The sequence below is a fragment of the Oryzias melastigma genome, linkage group LG1, assembly GCF_002922805.2.
Source record: "Oryzias melastigma strain HK-1 linkage group LG1, ASM292280v2, whole genome shotgun sequence".
In the NCBI taxonomy this organism is placed as follows: domain Eukaryota; kingdom Metazoa; phylum Chordata; class Actinopteri; order Beloniformes; family Adrianichthyidae; genus Oryzias; species Oryzias melastigma.
The window spans coordinates 28,787,944-28,804,284 of NC_050512.1; the positions used below are offsets into that span (position 1 = coordinate 28,787,944).

General features: G+C 38.4%; 1 protein-coding gene across 4 annotated transcripts in view; it reads left to right on the plus strand.

Annotated features, from left to right (window-relative positions):
- The window catches only part of rptor (regulatory associated protein of MTOR, complex 1), a 181,161-nt gene that overhangs the window by 88,336 nt on the left and 76,484 nt on the right, over nt 1-16,341 (plus strand). For all 4 annotated transcript variants that reach the window (XM_024289363.2, XM_024289362.2, XM_024289365.2 and 1 more), the window contains exons 9-10: nt 9,999-10,099; nt 13,186-13,330. In XM_024289363.2, the coding sequence (XP_024145131.1) occupies nt 9,999-10,099; nt 13,186-13,330 (246 nt within the window). The remainder of the gene's footprint in view (nt 1-9,998; nt 10,100-13,185; nt 13,331-16,341) is intronic.

The window sequence follows — 16,341 nt, forward strand, 5'->3', positions numbered from 1 at the left end:
CTCGGTAGAGCCTAATCTTGAGAGGTCATTATCCAGTTTTCTCTCGGTCTCCCGCTTTCCCCCCTTCTCTGTTTCCCTGCTACTCCTCTGTCAGCTGCTTTCCATCCTGCAGGTATCATTTTCTACCTTTGTTTTGGCCTCCCAGCCAAAGCAGTGGCAATTTGGCAGATTGAAAGCCTCATGTTTTGTAGTAAAAAAAAAAAATCTGCATCATCTGAGGGCGGAACACTTTTTGCTCTCAGCCACACTCGCAAATTGATGCCAGCACTCAATACAGACATCATATCCATAGTTTCATGAAGCCGTGTGAGGGGGAGGAAATGACACTCTTAAACTAAGCTGGCTTCAGTTTCAGAGCTCAATCTTCAGGTGAGGCAGAAGGGCTAAATGAGAGGATTCTGTAGCACTAAACGTACAAAAGGTGAAATGTTGCCACTTTTTAGATGCTCAGAACAGGATTTCAGCTTCCCACACAAAGATTTTGTTACTTAAAGAGTTTTATGTTTATGTGTGTTGGATGTGTAGCTGTGACCATCTTTAGGCCTCAGTCACGAGCACCTGTACGGATGCTGCATGTTTTTGAACTGTCCAAGTCTGAGGAGGGTCATAGTGTGTGACTTACAGTTTCCTTAAGACTCATGCAGTCACCTCAAGAAATGTCATGAAAACACCATTGTCATGTGCGTGGCATTTGTATCAGGAAATGTTGAACCTTTGTTTAAGGTAAGTTGATTGAGAACAATTTCTCATTTACAACGACCTGAGTACGCATCAGCAATACAGAAACAACACAACAGAGCAACATGTTACAAACAGATAAAAACGTGACATCTTCTCACATCAATCATTTAAATATTTACAATAAAAAGTCCACTGGAGGCACCAAGTTATTGATTACAATAAAAAGATTGAAGGAGATGAAAAAAGAAAAAGTTAAACTTGAGGTTGAAGATGTCTTAAATGCAGCAATGAAACCAAGGTACGCAATTTCAGAGTTTTCTGCAGCTCATTTCAGTCATAGGGGGAGAAAAAGAGAAGGAGGAGCGACCCAGGGTGGTTTGAACCCTAGGTACAACCATAGCGAGAAAGTCACTAGAACGCAAACTATGAGTACAAGTTACAAATATTTTTAAGGATCATATAAGTTGCATGCACTTTTGACGTGCGGGTGACTGTTTCGTACAGAGTTCTTACTTGCCAATCTAGTAAGGTGGGAGTACTGGCCCCTTATGCTGCGGTCACAAATACAACTCTCACTGCACGATAGGGAGGCATTGGCATGATCTTCTAGAGTAGCTGCCACCGCCCCATTTAAAAACAAAAATCTTTGGGGTGATCATGAATGCAGATGCCGCCAGTCATCCAGGAATGACGTCATTGTGAAATTTGGCGACACCTAGGCAGTGGCAGCCGGATCGCTGGCCAGCAGGAGCTCTGATTGGACGATGTGTAAATGTCTCCGGACGGCATCCGTCCATATCAAGTGCTGCCAGTTGCCCAGGGATTTGTGAAAAGCAAGCCATTCTGGACCAATGGTCATTCACAACTCAGGTTTTGAGAACGGATTATGATCTTGTCAAATTACAGGGGGCAGGGGGGTGGCAGTCTGAAACTTGGGGACCTTGGAGACTTTCCTATCAGTCAGTTATCGCTCCTGACACCCGCCTGTCACTTGACTGCCACAACGCGAAATGTGCCGGGGAGATTATGACCAATGTCAAAAAATTGTCTGGTCGCCGTTTAATTTGAACTGTTCCTGAAGTCATCCGTGGCCAATGCGCAGCTTGTAAAAATGTGACTGCCTCCTCAAGATACCACAGCACGTTCAAATGCCAAATTTGCTGAAAAGCTTGCGTTTAGGTTGTTGCACCGTGGCATTTTGGGAAACGTGACTGTAGTCTTATTGGCTACAAATGCTGCTGGCACTGGGTGTGGACTTAGCAACCCCTCCCCTCTCCTGTTCCAAATAGGAAGTACCTGTTGGTTGCAAGAAGGCCAAAGTCCTATAGACTTCCATAGAGAAGTAGACAATTATTTCTCAGTCGTTTTTTTTCTTTTGTCAGAATAACCATTCTCCCTGTGATGCTTTGTTCTTAGCAAGTAAGACCAACTCGGACCAATCGCTGTCGAAAGGCTGCAATCGTTTGCAATATGGCGGTAGACGTATCAGGAAGTGACGGCAAAGGCTCTGGCCTGATTTCACGAGTGCTGAAGGTCCTGCATATTCTATGGGGGACCTCAACACTCACTATGTCCAGTTTATATAATTGTCTAATTTCATCATTTCTAACAGTCAGGCTGCGCAAGGAGTGTGCACTTATCACGATTTTTTTATTTTTAATTCTAGGAGGAGCTGATCTGTAATTGAAACTGTGCCGCTCACCCTGCCGGCGCTGTGCATCTGTGAAGCAGCAGCGCCGGATCCAGGCGCAGGGAAGGAATAATGGGCACATTTGCATAATCAGGCATTCTTACATACTGCACAGGGAAAAGTTGAACTTAAACTCAAGTTATTTTAGGCCATGAGTGTTGAATTAAGTAAGGGGAAAGCCTGAAATGTTTGCTTTTGTTTAACTAAATGTGTTTTGTTGAGAGAAAATGTCTGATGGAAGATCAGATGGAACTATTATTTCACTTGCCTAACAAATAACATTTTTGGGTGATTATAATTTACACTTTAAGTGTCAATATGTCTGATGGCTTTATCAGTTGAATGCCTTCTTCTAAAATGATTTTATAGCAGATTTATCTCTTTTTGGGCTTCAACTCATAGCAGCCTTCAATAGACAACATAATCATTTTCTTATTGTTTCTATTTGGTTTGAGCATTGTTTCAGTTTTTAATATTATCTCTTCGAATGGAAGGTGTAAAGCAGCAACTGTTCAGTTCAGATGGTGCTGCATGACTCCCCAAAGCCCCACAGAAAGCATTTTTGAAAATCTAAACCACTGTCTGAAGTCATCATACTCATCCATCTTCAATGGATTATTAGAAAATGTGTTTATCTGTTTGGGGAGTTTTTTATTTGAGATGTGATTCACACTTAGGGTGTTTTCTTACCCTGTTTCCTCTTTAAATAAATAGTTGTCATTTGAAAAGGAAATGACATTGGAATAGCACAGCAATAGGAGAGTATGTCGGCTGTGGCTCTGGAAGAGAAGAATCTTCTGGCTGGTGGTTTCATTGGAGGTCTAAAGAGACCCAACAGCTGTAGCAGGCTTTGAAAACTGCTTTGATGAACTGTAACTCACTAACATGAGGTTCCATCTTTACGGTCTTCACAATATTCAGACTTTTATCTTACAGCTGAATGATAGTGGCCTAGTTTAGTTTAGTTGATTTATATAATTTTCATAGCACACAACAAAAATCTTTCATGATACTCTTGTCCTTGGTGAAAATAAAATGGGACAGAAAGAAGAAGACTTGTTGTCACTGCCCCATTTAACTAAATCAATTAAGCTTTCCCACCAAATCTACCTCTTTGTATTTTAACACTAATATGTCAACTGGCTGCAAAAAGCAACAAAAGCAGACAAATTAAAACAAGAAACAATAAAATAAACCAAATAAACCATGTTCTTCAGAATGTTTTTTTTAATTATTATTATTTTTATTTAATCCGTTACCATCAACCTTATAATTCATTTAGTGTAAGCATTTGTTTTTTCAGTTTTTAAAAATTTGATTATTGATCTAGACTTTTAATGATTTTTCAAGTTTGTTCCATAGTCTGATAACTTCACCGAAACCCTTTTTTCCTTCATTTTTCTTCTGAATTTATTGGTTTTGAAAATTTCATGTCCTTTTAGATTGTAATTGCTCTTTCTTTTTTCAAACTTTTTTTTATATGTTATGTGGCAGACTTTTGTGATGTGCTCTATACATAAGTTTTAGAATGGAATGATCTACTAAGTCTTTAAATTTTAATATTTTCAGCGTTATAAACGGTGGCGTAATAATTACTCCCGGTGATGATTCTTATTGCTTATGTCGCCACTCATCCCAGAGGAGACCAGTGTTCATTTCTTATCAAATTCTGATTTAGTTTTAGTGTTATTGTTTTGAGTAGCACACAATTTGGTTCTAGTCTTATTTAAGTAATCTGATATATATATATATATTTTGTTTGTTTGTTTTAATCGAATTTGAATCAAGTAAATATTATACAAGTTTGTGATAGTCTAGTCTTGTAGTCTAGTTTTAAAGGGATTTTTCTTGGTTTTTTAATATGGCTACCTATTAATGTCTTCTTAAAGGACCTTTAAAAGTGGAGTTCTCAATGAATTTCTTCACAATTTCTCTTAAATGTTAGTTACATTTATCAGTCCTCTTCATCACGTGCCACTTTTTGTAGGATTTTATTTAGTTTTAGTCCATGGAAAACGCTTGTTGACCAACATTTTTTGTCATAATTAAGTCAACAAAAATGAACACTGGTGATTATTTTAACTACAGACCATTGACTGTATGTGAGATCTGGATTGAGTGTGTGTGACATCACTCATAGAAAATGGCTTACATCAATTTAGTCTATTATTCTCCGTACAAACACCGCCATGTTGGAGCCAGGCGTCTTCAATGAGCAGTGATGGATCTGTTTCAACGTGTGTTTTGAATTTGTCTGCTGGATTCTCCGCTTGGATGTTTCCTTCTTTTATTTTTCACCTTGTAGCATCAGCAAAATCTTCAACTTGGACGTTGAGTGAAAAAGAGGTTACAAAAACCAGAAGCTGACCCTTCGGTCATCTCGCTTGCTCTCATAAACTGTAGGTTTTTCACAGTAAAAGCTTTTAGCACTCATCCAAAATGCTGAGAAGTTAGTTTTTTTTTTACTCCTAATACAGAAAGGCATAAGCATTTTTTATCTGTAATTTGCTCATATAATGACACAGTTCCTCATGAGTTGATGTCTAAGCAGCTCATAACATGGCTGCTGAGGAGCTTTTTAAATTATTTTACTGAGATTCCGTGGGACCTCAGAAGCTTAAATTGCTGTTTTGGTTCATGGCGCGTCCTCTGTGTTGTACAGAAGGCTAAATGTTGAGTCAGCTAATGTCCTGCTCAGCTAAATAATGGATAGTCTCAGAGCTCATAAAAGAAAAATGGCACCAAACTCATCTGAGCGCTCTGCTCTGCTGAGCCAGACCGGCCTCTTAACTGAAGTCATGTGTCAAAGTCCAGAAGAAGGCTCACAGGAGAAACACTTTACTGCTTTTAGCACAACAATCAGTCAAAATGTCTGAGAAGAAGTTACATTTATTCTCTAAAATGTCAGCCTGTTGATGTTCACACCTAACTGAACGTCTCTGCTTTTACTTTTCATCTGTATTTTTTTCTCTTCATATGAGAAACAATATTTTTATAAACTTAACAGAAATCAGATCATATTAATAATTTGCTTTATGCAAAACTGTTCATTTGAAAACGTCTTTTTGTGTTTTTAAACCTGAAACTTTACTAAATGTGTGAAGCTCCAGGTTCAGCTCATCACTGGTGAAGCATTGAGCAGGTTGATTGACAGAACCCAGGGCTGATGAGATGGTGCGTTCACTGAGCTCTGGACATCAGCGGATCCAAACAGCCTCTTGGCCCAACTCAGTCCGATCCTATGCACTTGTCATTTTTCTACAATCTACAGCAAAACAAAGCAGTTTTTCAGAAAAAATGTCGACACTATGTGGAATTGTTGGATCCACAGCTCCTACCAACTACCATTTCCTAAAATCTCTTCATCTTCAGCCGTTCCCACATAGCTCGCCGCTCCATGGCCTGAATAGGATGCAGACGTCTCCTTTGATAGATGATGCGTGCTAGTGCTGTAGTAGAAATTTGAATGTATCTGCTGGAAATCCAAAGTATTGTTTTCATCCATCGCTGTGTTTTTGAATAATTTATCGCACAAGTTGTTTTGATTTTATTTGCATAATTAAGATTTAATGGAAACAGTGTAACTGAAAGATTGTGGGTTTTTTTTTTGTTTTCATTCTAGAATTTTGATAAAGTTTTGGGCATATATGTGATGAAAACACAGCTTGTGCTTAGATGATTGTTGCGCTACATCTTTGCCATCTTCAGACAAACTTCAACCCAAATTTTGGGACGTGGTGCATTTGTGCAACACCAATTCTGTCTGAGTTTAGCCGAAAATGAAAGGAGTGTAGTTCGTTTATGCTAAGTGTTATCAGACATGAAAGAAATGTCTAAAATGAGCAACAGCAAATCTAAGCAAAGGCTTCTTTGTGCCAAACTTTGCATTTATTGGCAATGTAAAAATGACAGCAACTTGCATATTTTGCCCTCACACAGAGAGTGTGAGTATTTTATCCTCGTGATTGGTTGTCCAATCACTCACGTGGCCGTCAGCACGAGCGGAGAGGCACACTCACTGACCACTCACTGGGCTCAGACTGTCACCTTTAAAGGTCACACACAGATGGAAACGGCAACAAACACTCACAGCCTCTTACATGTTACAATCAATTGTTGGAAGACCAGTCAGCTCAATGGCAGCTTTGATGATTTGCCTAATAATTGAATCATTTGTGTGTCTGCTCCATCTGTGCAGCCCTCTGCCTCACAAACATGCAGCTCACGTTCTGCTCGGTTCAGGCTCCGCCTTCCCTCAGAACCATCCGTGACCTTTGACGACAGCAAGAATCATCATGGTTAAATCTGAAGTTTAACAGTAAATTAATGAAACCGGACAAAAGTTGTGGTTTTTGATTCATATATGGTAATTTTTATGTTAGTGTGGCTGTTTTTGTTCTATGATGTAGTCTTTGTTTAATACTGTGGGGATGAATACACTGAAAAGTATCTGACTACTTTAATCCCTTCATTAAACTGGATTATTTGTGCTGGTTTTATTCGTACTGAGTGACCAGACTTGTTGTTTTCCTTCTTAAAAGAATTGCTGTCGCCATGGTTTCTAGGCACGCAAGCAACACACGAGTTAAGACATGTAAATAAAATCCTTTTGCAAAATAAAAAAGTAATTTGATTTTTTTTAACTGTTTTTGTGATTTTGCCCGGTATCCTATGCACAGCGTCTATTGCTCATGGCAGAAGCATTGGTTGAATGCTGCTTTCCCGATGATCATTTCTCTTCTTTGGCGACACAAACTCATCACTTCTTGGGAATTTACTGTTTTAATAATTGGTCTGGTAAAGATTTTTAAAGAAAACAAGGACAAATGGTTTTGGTCTAAGAATGGAGCTTCAATGTCATCCAGTGTTTGGCAATGCATGTTGGGAAAATACTCCTAATCAATTCATAGGATCACATTTTTATATCATCCTGATTTTTAGAAATTTGTCCTCCCACTGGACAAAATATCTCCCAATCATTGCATTCTGCTGAATTAACACATTTTTTCATCTGTAGAGAACATTTTATGCTTTTAAATGATACCAAATGTTTGATACTTTGACTCTTAAAATATAGATATATATATTTTTCTTCCCCACAAAGTTACACAAGTTAAATATTTTTATTAAATCGTTTGGCAGCAATTTGGCTCTTCAACATGCTGTTATGTCCCTAACCTTCATAAACTCAACAAATAATGAAGCTAATGACGAGGTTTAATCAGAGTTCCCCGATAGTGACTGAAGCAGAGCGGGATTGTTGGCTGAAACCACGTGAACATCTCCCCGGGGTTGAAAACGGTTTGTTCTCCTCTCCTTCCGTGTGATGGCCGAGGTCGTGCAGGTTCATCGCGCATCGTGTCAGGTGTTGAGTTTTCTTCATAAATGATGAAAGAGGCGACCTCCTGTTCCTGTAGCTTTTCTCAGGCTTGATGCTTTCATATTTTTAGTCTGAATTGAGGCATTCAGCAGTTTGTGGAAAACCGTCTTTGACGGTATTTCTTTTTATTTTAAAGGTATTAAAAAAAACTATGGATGTGTATCGTTCCCTCTCAAATGATTTAATGCGGATCTTGATACAAATCGATTAATAAAAGATTAAACTTGTTTTTTGGGGATACGATGCAGTCTGATTCTTTTACCAAAATTGCTGAAAATCTAGATATTTTTATTAATTTGGAATTTAAGACTATAAATATCAATGCATACCTTTTAACAGAGAAACTTTCTTCAGGTATTGACTCGGAAGAAGCAAACTTTTGATTTGACATCTTTTTGTTTGCATCACATGCACATAAAAGACAAAAACTGTAAAATAAATAAATAAACAGTTTGCATGAAATCTTGATCGATTTTAAACCTTTTTACCAACATAATCCTGTTCATATGTGGGTTTTTTTTTAAATGATACCGCAGTTTCTCGATCAATTTTTCGATGCGTATCTGTTTTTTACATCCCTAACACCCAAATTTGATAGTCGTTGTTTCTGAATGTTTGTCTTAACATTAAAACACGCTTCAACATAAGCCTGTGTCATTCCTCCCTCACCTCAGTGTTCCGTTTCATTTATTTCAATTATTTTCTTTGAAATTCATCATTGAAAGTCCTTTAAAAATAGAAAACAAAAAGAGTTTTTTTGCATGCAGTGCGGTAACTGAAGCAGACTTCCTCTGAACTCATTGTTGGACTGTGCTCTTCTGCCTGCGGCGGCTGCAGCTCATATTCAGGTGAAATCCTCACAGGTGGGGCTTAAGAAGTTTCTTTGTGTGAAGCTCGACCCGCTCTCTGGTTTGACGGGAAGGTCCGGCTACAGAAATGAACCCTCATCCTCCAAAATAAAGGGAAGGGCTGGGAATTTCTGATGTTAGCCCAGCAGTTCTGCTCACCTTCAGTTTGAATGCGGGAGAAAGCCACTTTTGATCAAATTTACAATTAAAGATTTACTCCGATTTACTCCGATAAATTCTGGCATTTTTCTGATGATGGAGGACATATATATTACATTTCTGGGTATATATATTCAAATTGTTGGGAATTTTGACAATGGGCGGGCCACAAGCTTCTTGCTCTGAGCTCACAGCAACGGGGTGGGGAAGGGGGGCGGGGTTGCTATGTGCCAACAGTCCAGCCCACAACTCAGAAGCACATTTCTAATGAATTCCTGCCGCTCTGCAGTAACTATGTCCTAGAAAACAACAGAGTTTTGGGGATTTTCTCTGAAAACAGCATAATAATTAAAAATAAAACCTTTTGAAGTGGATCAACAGATGATCAGAGTGGGTCTTTAACCCTAGAACACTTTCGCTATAAAAAGTTACACCATCACTTTTACCGGGTATTTTTTACCCAATATAAAATACCCAATAAAAAGTATTTCTCAAAAAAAATAGATCAAGATTTGACAACATGTGATAAATTAGAGTAGTTTTCTTTTTCAAACTGTGCTTTATGCAACAAAGTGGGGAAATAAAGGAAAGATCCTAAGAACATGCTTGAAAATGACTGAAAAAGTAGGAATTTGAGAAGAAAAAAAATTCTAAAAATAAATAAATAATGATACTGTACACTTGGCCTTTGGTCCACCCATTCCTGGAACATGTAAGGTTTTACCTAGGGACCCACGACACTAAAAAAAATGCAACAAATTTAAAATAATGTATATACTTGAGCTCGGGTGAAAATCACCTGGCGATAGTGCTCTAGGGTTAAAAACTTTAGAGGCAAATCCATTTGGAAGGAACTGATGCAACTAACTCAGTCAGCTTTGTGTGCCAATTTCATTCCTTAACTTTTGATCCTTCAGACATGAACGTTATGATTTATTTTCACCGTTTATTCATTTTCTTGCTGCTTCAGGTTGAAAATAATTATATTAGAAATTTCCGCTGTATAAGACAAAGTCTCCACCTTGATTTATTGACTGCATTTCACAATGTAAGGCAGCCATTCATTTGTATTTCTGAGTGTCTCCAAACTCGCCCCATTTTATCCTGGCAAAAATAAACATCAGCTATGAGTTTGTGTATATTTTTTGCTGTTGTTGCAGCAGATCTGACGGTAAAGTTTGGGATGCACAATCAGCATGGCTGACACGCCGCCTTCCCCGCTGGGTTGTGTGTGTTTCAGGATCCCCGGCCGGCTCAACGACAGACGCACACCTCTGGGAGAGCTCAACTGGATCTTCACAGCCATCACCGACACGATTGCGTGGAATGTGCTGCCTCGAGGTGAGACTTTGCACACTAATGTAGTGGATTAATGTACATGACAGCTCCAACATAAACATTCACAACATTTGAATCACTGTGATATGGACTGTAATTGTGTAAAAAACACATAAATAAATTATAAGTTATTTGCTTCTGCTGATTTTCTCCAAAGCTCCTTTCTTTGACTTTTCTACTCTAGCACACATGTAAAACACTTTGTGCAATAATTACATTATAATGTAAATAACGTTTACATTTAGTAAACTTTTCTTGCTTTTCATTTAAAGATTTTGCTTTGTGTTTAAAAAAAAAAAACAAAAAAAAAATAGTAACTTTATGGAGTCTGCCTGGTGTCTTTTAACATCTCAACCTATTGTGAAAATTTAATGTCGGGATTTAAGGTCACAGATGTCAAACCTCACTCTTTATTTTTCTTCCAAGTAACCCTGCCCTTACGCCAAATCTTATTGTAAAACTCACCTGATCCAGGTAATTGGAAGCAGCAGGTAGGGCAGAGATCTCGGATAAAGCTTTAGTAACATTAATCCTTATGAGGGGTTGACCTGTGTGGGGACTGCAGGTTTTTTTGGGTTGTCCAGGTTCAGGGAGGGTCGTAAAGGGAGCACAGATGTGTCTTGCAGTTCCCTCGAGGCTTGTGCGGCCATTAAGGAGGTCATGAAAATGGAACGTACCACTGTTGTGCGTGTGGTAGATGTTTCTTGAAGTATTCCTAAGGACTAATGCTAGTTGCACAATGACTGTGCAATACGTCAGTGTTATTGATTAATTCAAATTTGTTGTTTTAGGAGATTTATTTTTGGGAAAATACTGTCCCAGCACCCTGCTTTCTTAAGCTTCTCGTTTCATGAATGCACAGATGTGAAAACAGCTACTAAAGAGGAGCTTGTTTCACTAGCTATTCCGTGAGGTGCACAAGCACACATCACACAAGAAGAAAAGAAAAGAAAATAGTTTAAATATATTATACCATTTATCATTTCTATTAAAGTAGAAGGAGCAAGAAAAAAATGATTAAAATTGAAAATTAGTATATTTAAAAAATTTGGATATTTTATTTTTTGGCCATATTGCACACTGTTGTACGGTGTCCTTATGTCATGCTCTGGTCATGCTCACTGAGGTGTGAGTTCTGACCCCTTACTTACCACATGCTAATACAGTACGCTTGGCGTGTGCACGTGAAACACGTGTCCATTGGAAGCCCGTAGGATGTCCACAAAGTCTACACTTTGATCACCTAATTTCTAACAGTCAGCTAGGAGTGTGGACTTATTGTGTGATCAAAACTCACGAGCGCCTCTTGCAGTCTAGGGGTCAGATTCGTGCTCGGGTGCTGGGTTCAAATCCCGGACGAGTCCCCAATTATGTTACAGCATTGACAGGCAAACCTGTCTCTAGTCTAGGGGAAAAAGCAACCAATGGGACCATAACATCTGGAAAATGGACACCAGGAAGATGGAAATAAAGTTTATTGGAAAGCAGGAAGAAATTCTATCTCCTGTAAAGCAAAGAAAATAATTAAGGATTAAAAAAAAAATAAAGAAAAAATAAAAGTGTGCTGGATTTGGCGGTGTCAAAAAAATAAAAATTTAAATAATGTAATACGGTGCACACAACAAACAATATGGACCGGGGCGGACAAACATTTTGACCCGAGGGCCATAAACGTTTCCTAAATTTGACAGATTGGCAGAACCAGAAGCAGATGTGTGGAGTGTTCTGGTAATCCACATCACTTGAAAAAGAAATAACAGAATCTGGATGAAAACATGCTTTTTATTTTTAATGAAAATGTATGTATATTTTTTAAAACAGAACATCGGAATTTTATTTCAAAACTTTGCCTTTTTCTAATTTTAGTGCCAATTGTTCCAATGAGTTAAAGTTAATCAGGAAAGATGCAAACTTAGAGAAATGTTGCATTCATGTGGTTGTGAAACGATTGGAAAAATGATTGTCAGACTCGGAAAATGCACATCAACGTCAAAGAAACAACAGTACATGAACTTTCTGCACTTAAACAAAGATGAATGTCTTTGTAGTGTATCTTCTATGGAGTAATACCAGGGAAATTACAGCGAAAAGAAAAGATTAATAAGGATTATCAGTATAATTCCAGTTTGGCGGGCCACATAAATTGGGCCGCATTTGGCCGTAGTTCTCTCTACACCCTCATAGTGTTGAAGTTTGTTGATGCTACATTGCTTAAAACCTTAATGTAAGCATGCCAAGGGAATGATAAAAAGCAGCTTTCCTGGAGCCCAATTTGAGGAGCAGAAACCAGGGCTGCACTATTCATATCAGCAGCGCTCAAGGATTTTGAGAACCTCCCTGGTGGTTAAAATGGTTAAAATGTTGATATAAAGTGCCACCGACACTGGTTGGCTTTTCAAATTGAGATTAATCGTGTTTATAGTTCCACTGCACAGTAATTGGGAAGCCTCTTCAACCATAATTTGGCAGCCAGTGTGCTTAAATGTCCAAACAGTCAGGAAAAACCTAACAATGTTACCAACGCACCATGACACAATCCCCCTTTTCCTCCACGTATAGCTAAATGACATTCAAACACACACGTTCTGTTTTTGCTCACCTGTTTACCGCCGTGCTGCACCGACGCACACTCAGAGATACTCTCCCACGGGACCAAACCTTTCCCTGCTAGAATAGCAATTTGACAAAGCTGATGGCTGCCAAAGCCTTTTAAAGCCTTAGGGCTGTGTTGTTAATGAAGCCGCTCGCATCACACAGAATCCCTGTAATGAATGTCGAGCACACACCTGATCCGAACCACACACACTGCAGCAGACTCACACCGGCACAAACCTCACAAACACGGGAATCATAATCAAGCCAAGAGAGGCGTGGGATTGGCCTGGCCCCAATAAAGTGAATACATTAACGAGCTTAAATGTGACCACAAACTGCCTCTTTAAATCTCCATTTCTGTCATCTGGAATCGAACATTTGTTCCAGTTATACTTCTCTGTGTTGCTTCTCATTTTTCTGCTGTCTGTGGTAATGGCGTCTGCTGACTCCTCCAGCTCTCTGGATAACTTCCTCCTCCCTCTTTTCCACCTCAGATCTGTTCCAGAAGCTGTTTCGTCAGGACTTGCTGGTGGCCAGCTTGTTCCGCAACTTCCTGCTAGCGGAGAGGATAATGAGGTCGTACAACTGTACGCCCGTCAGCAGCCCCCGCCTGCCCCCCACGTACATGCACGCCATGTGGTAAGACGCACAGCAACAGCTCCTGCAGACACACATGCACAGATGTCTATGGCTTTGTGTTGCTGGAGGTTAGATGGAGCGTCTTCCTGAAGGTTTCATCTGCTCACTGACTGAACTACATAGACTCCTTAACCCACATGTTTATTCATTAGCGCAGAGACGGTGTCCCACCCCTATGTTATGGTATGAATATTGAATGAGTGGAAATGGTTCCTTCATAAAACCACAGGGAGATTGAAAATGCTGTCAAGCGGGCCAAGTGATCAGGGGTTAAGGGAACGTCAGCAACAATCAGACAGTGACCTTGATTTTTTTGTTTGTGATGTTTTTCTTTTAGGATTATTTCAAAAGACTGAGATCAGTTCAATGATGCACGAAATCGAGAGAGTCTTGGCAGCTCCAAGTTTTAGATTTTGGTGAATATTGAAATAATAAAGTCCCACAGCGGTGCATGAGAATTCATGAGCAGAAAATGTTAGTTTGTTTTTTAAACAAACGACTTCCCTTATTTTGGCAGATTAACTGTTTACATTTATGGTTTATGAGCAGATTTTTATCAGATGACAAAAACTATCCAGCATTACTTTCTGTACATTGAAAAAACTCAAAAGACACATTTTTCGCGAAGCTCGTTACCACTTCACGCGCGCACATGAGGGAGAGACGGAGCGCTAGAGGTGCAACAGTGACAAACGACACCAACAAAAAAACTTAAAAAATAAGTGAGTCTGGAAAAAGAACAGAAACCTGGAACTGTTTCACTGTTCTTGATAAAAAGAAGACAGAATTTAGAATCTGCAAGAAAAGACTTTCAAACGGAACCGACTCGACAACCGACCTGTGGAGACACCTGAGAACAACTTTGTCCAGAACAGATCAGATCATTACTGACAGAAGAACGCAAATCCAACTCACAAAGATGAGATGGAGCCTATTTGCTCTTTCTAAATGCCAACCTTTGCGGTGACTACAAATTTTCTTTTTTTTTATTGATAAGTTAAATGAAACAGCAAAACGACCTAAAGAGCCACAACATCCAGAAGAAGTTGAGTCCTGTGTGAGGAGCTCTCCAATGTCTCAAAAGAACCATAACAGGAGAGGATTCTCTATTTAGTGTATAATTTTTAGAATGTTTTAGATTTATTTTCTCTGTGAAGATTACAGAAAAGGATTATTAAAACGTGTTGCATGTGGCTTTCTGGAAAAACATTTTTGTTACGTTACACTTTTTCTGTTAGCCTACAAACCGACCCCGGCCCCCCATCAGAGAAGAACAAGTTTGGGGACCTCTGGTCTACAGCACACATGCAGCATGAAAACAAATCGCTCAGTGGAAGTAGAGCTGGGAATCACTGGCGATACACCAGTGATGCACGATACGATTAAGCCACCTGATGATTTGCTAAAAAAACTTGTGTTTAAGTTGCCTCGCTGTGGCATTTTGAGATATATGATTGTAGTCTAACAGAATTTACCAATTAAAGAAAGCCAGACCTGTTTGTTTAAACTTCAGGGGGTCATTTCCTGCACTTAATAGGAACACATAGAGCTTGTTTTATTTTAACTGGCTCTTTAAAGGCATGAAAAGCTTGTAAAAGATTAAAAGGCTCTCGAAAGTTAAAGTCGTATAAAAAAAATAAATTAAAAAAAAAAAATCTTGTTTTTTTCAGTGTTTTGTCCCCAGTTCTTAAGAGTGGAGGTGAGATGTAACTTCATTTAAGTAAAGTTTGAGAAGTCTCGAGTTCATCTAAGCACAGAATATTTTTCTGAACATGAACTTTCTGTTCTGCTGGATACTTAATAAAGGGCATATAAACGAGAAACCTAGAAGGAAATCAAGACAAGGATAATAAAAAAGGAAAATTTAAAAATTATATTTTTTTCACTTTCAAGGTGAAATTACTATTGAATAAACTGTGAAATGTCTTTCTGTGTGTCTACACAATCTCTTCATTACTTCTTGAATTTAGAGTTTGTCACTCTTAAGTATCCTCATTATCATCATTCTCAACTGACATTACCAACATTATTTAGCTCCACTTTGTTTGGTTATTAGCAAAAATAAAACGACAACAGATTCCAAATTGGCAAGATGTTATAGTCCATTCAAAACATAGAAGTTTCTTATTTTTTAGTGTGCTTTTGAGGATGATCTGAGTCTGGCCGGGGACATCACACTGTGACTTACAGTTTAAGAGTATATTTAAGGGCCGGGAACTGATTAAAAAAAACTTGCTAGTTAATCCCAAATATGGAAAGAATTAATTGCGATTAAGTGTCTTTTTTTTCTTTCTTTCTTTTTTTAGTTACAGTATTTGCCAGCCACTTATTATCTGTAAATAATCATAATATAAAATCATACGCAACATTTTTCATTTACAACATTTATTTTTAACCCTTTAAAACATAGGGTCTAAAACTCAGTTTTTGTCTATATTTGAATTTCCTGTATTTTCAAATTAAAAGACTCTGGAATTTGGAATCATTTTAACTGGCACAACCTGTCCTATGTGACGTGACCTTTATTTTGTTATTTTTCCATATTATACTCACACACTAGACATAAAGTTATCCAAAAACAGAAAAATCCCTCTTGGGGAAAAAAAGGGATTTATTTTGCTGTGGAAACCCCAAAAATGTTTAATGAGCTCTTTTTACAACATAGAATGAAAGTTTTAGTTGTAATTTTATAGAAACAACAAGAATAAAAAATTGTCAACCAATTAATCAACATGTTTTTGAATGAAAATACAAACAAAATTACAGGCTAAAGTCGCGCCAGACAGCCCAAAAAAATAAGAATTTCTTACTGCTATTTGACATTTTTCCTGGAATTCTGTTTTTTTTTTCTTTTTCTTTTTTTCCCATAAATTTTCTTTATTGTGTTTGTGAAAAATAATAAAACAATTTTTTGGGGAGAATTTTTGATCCAGCTTGATTTCAGGTCGTCTCATCTGGATTTCTGCTCTCAGGTGGGGGGCGTGTCTGTCCACTCTGAACCGCTCGCCTCT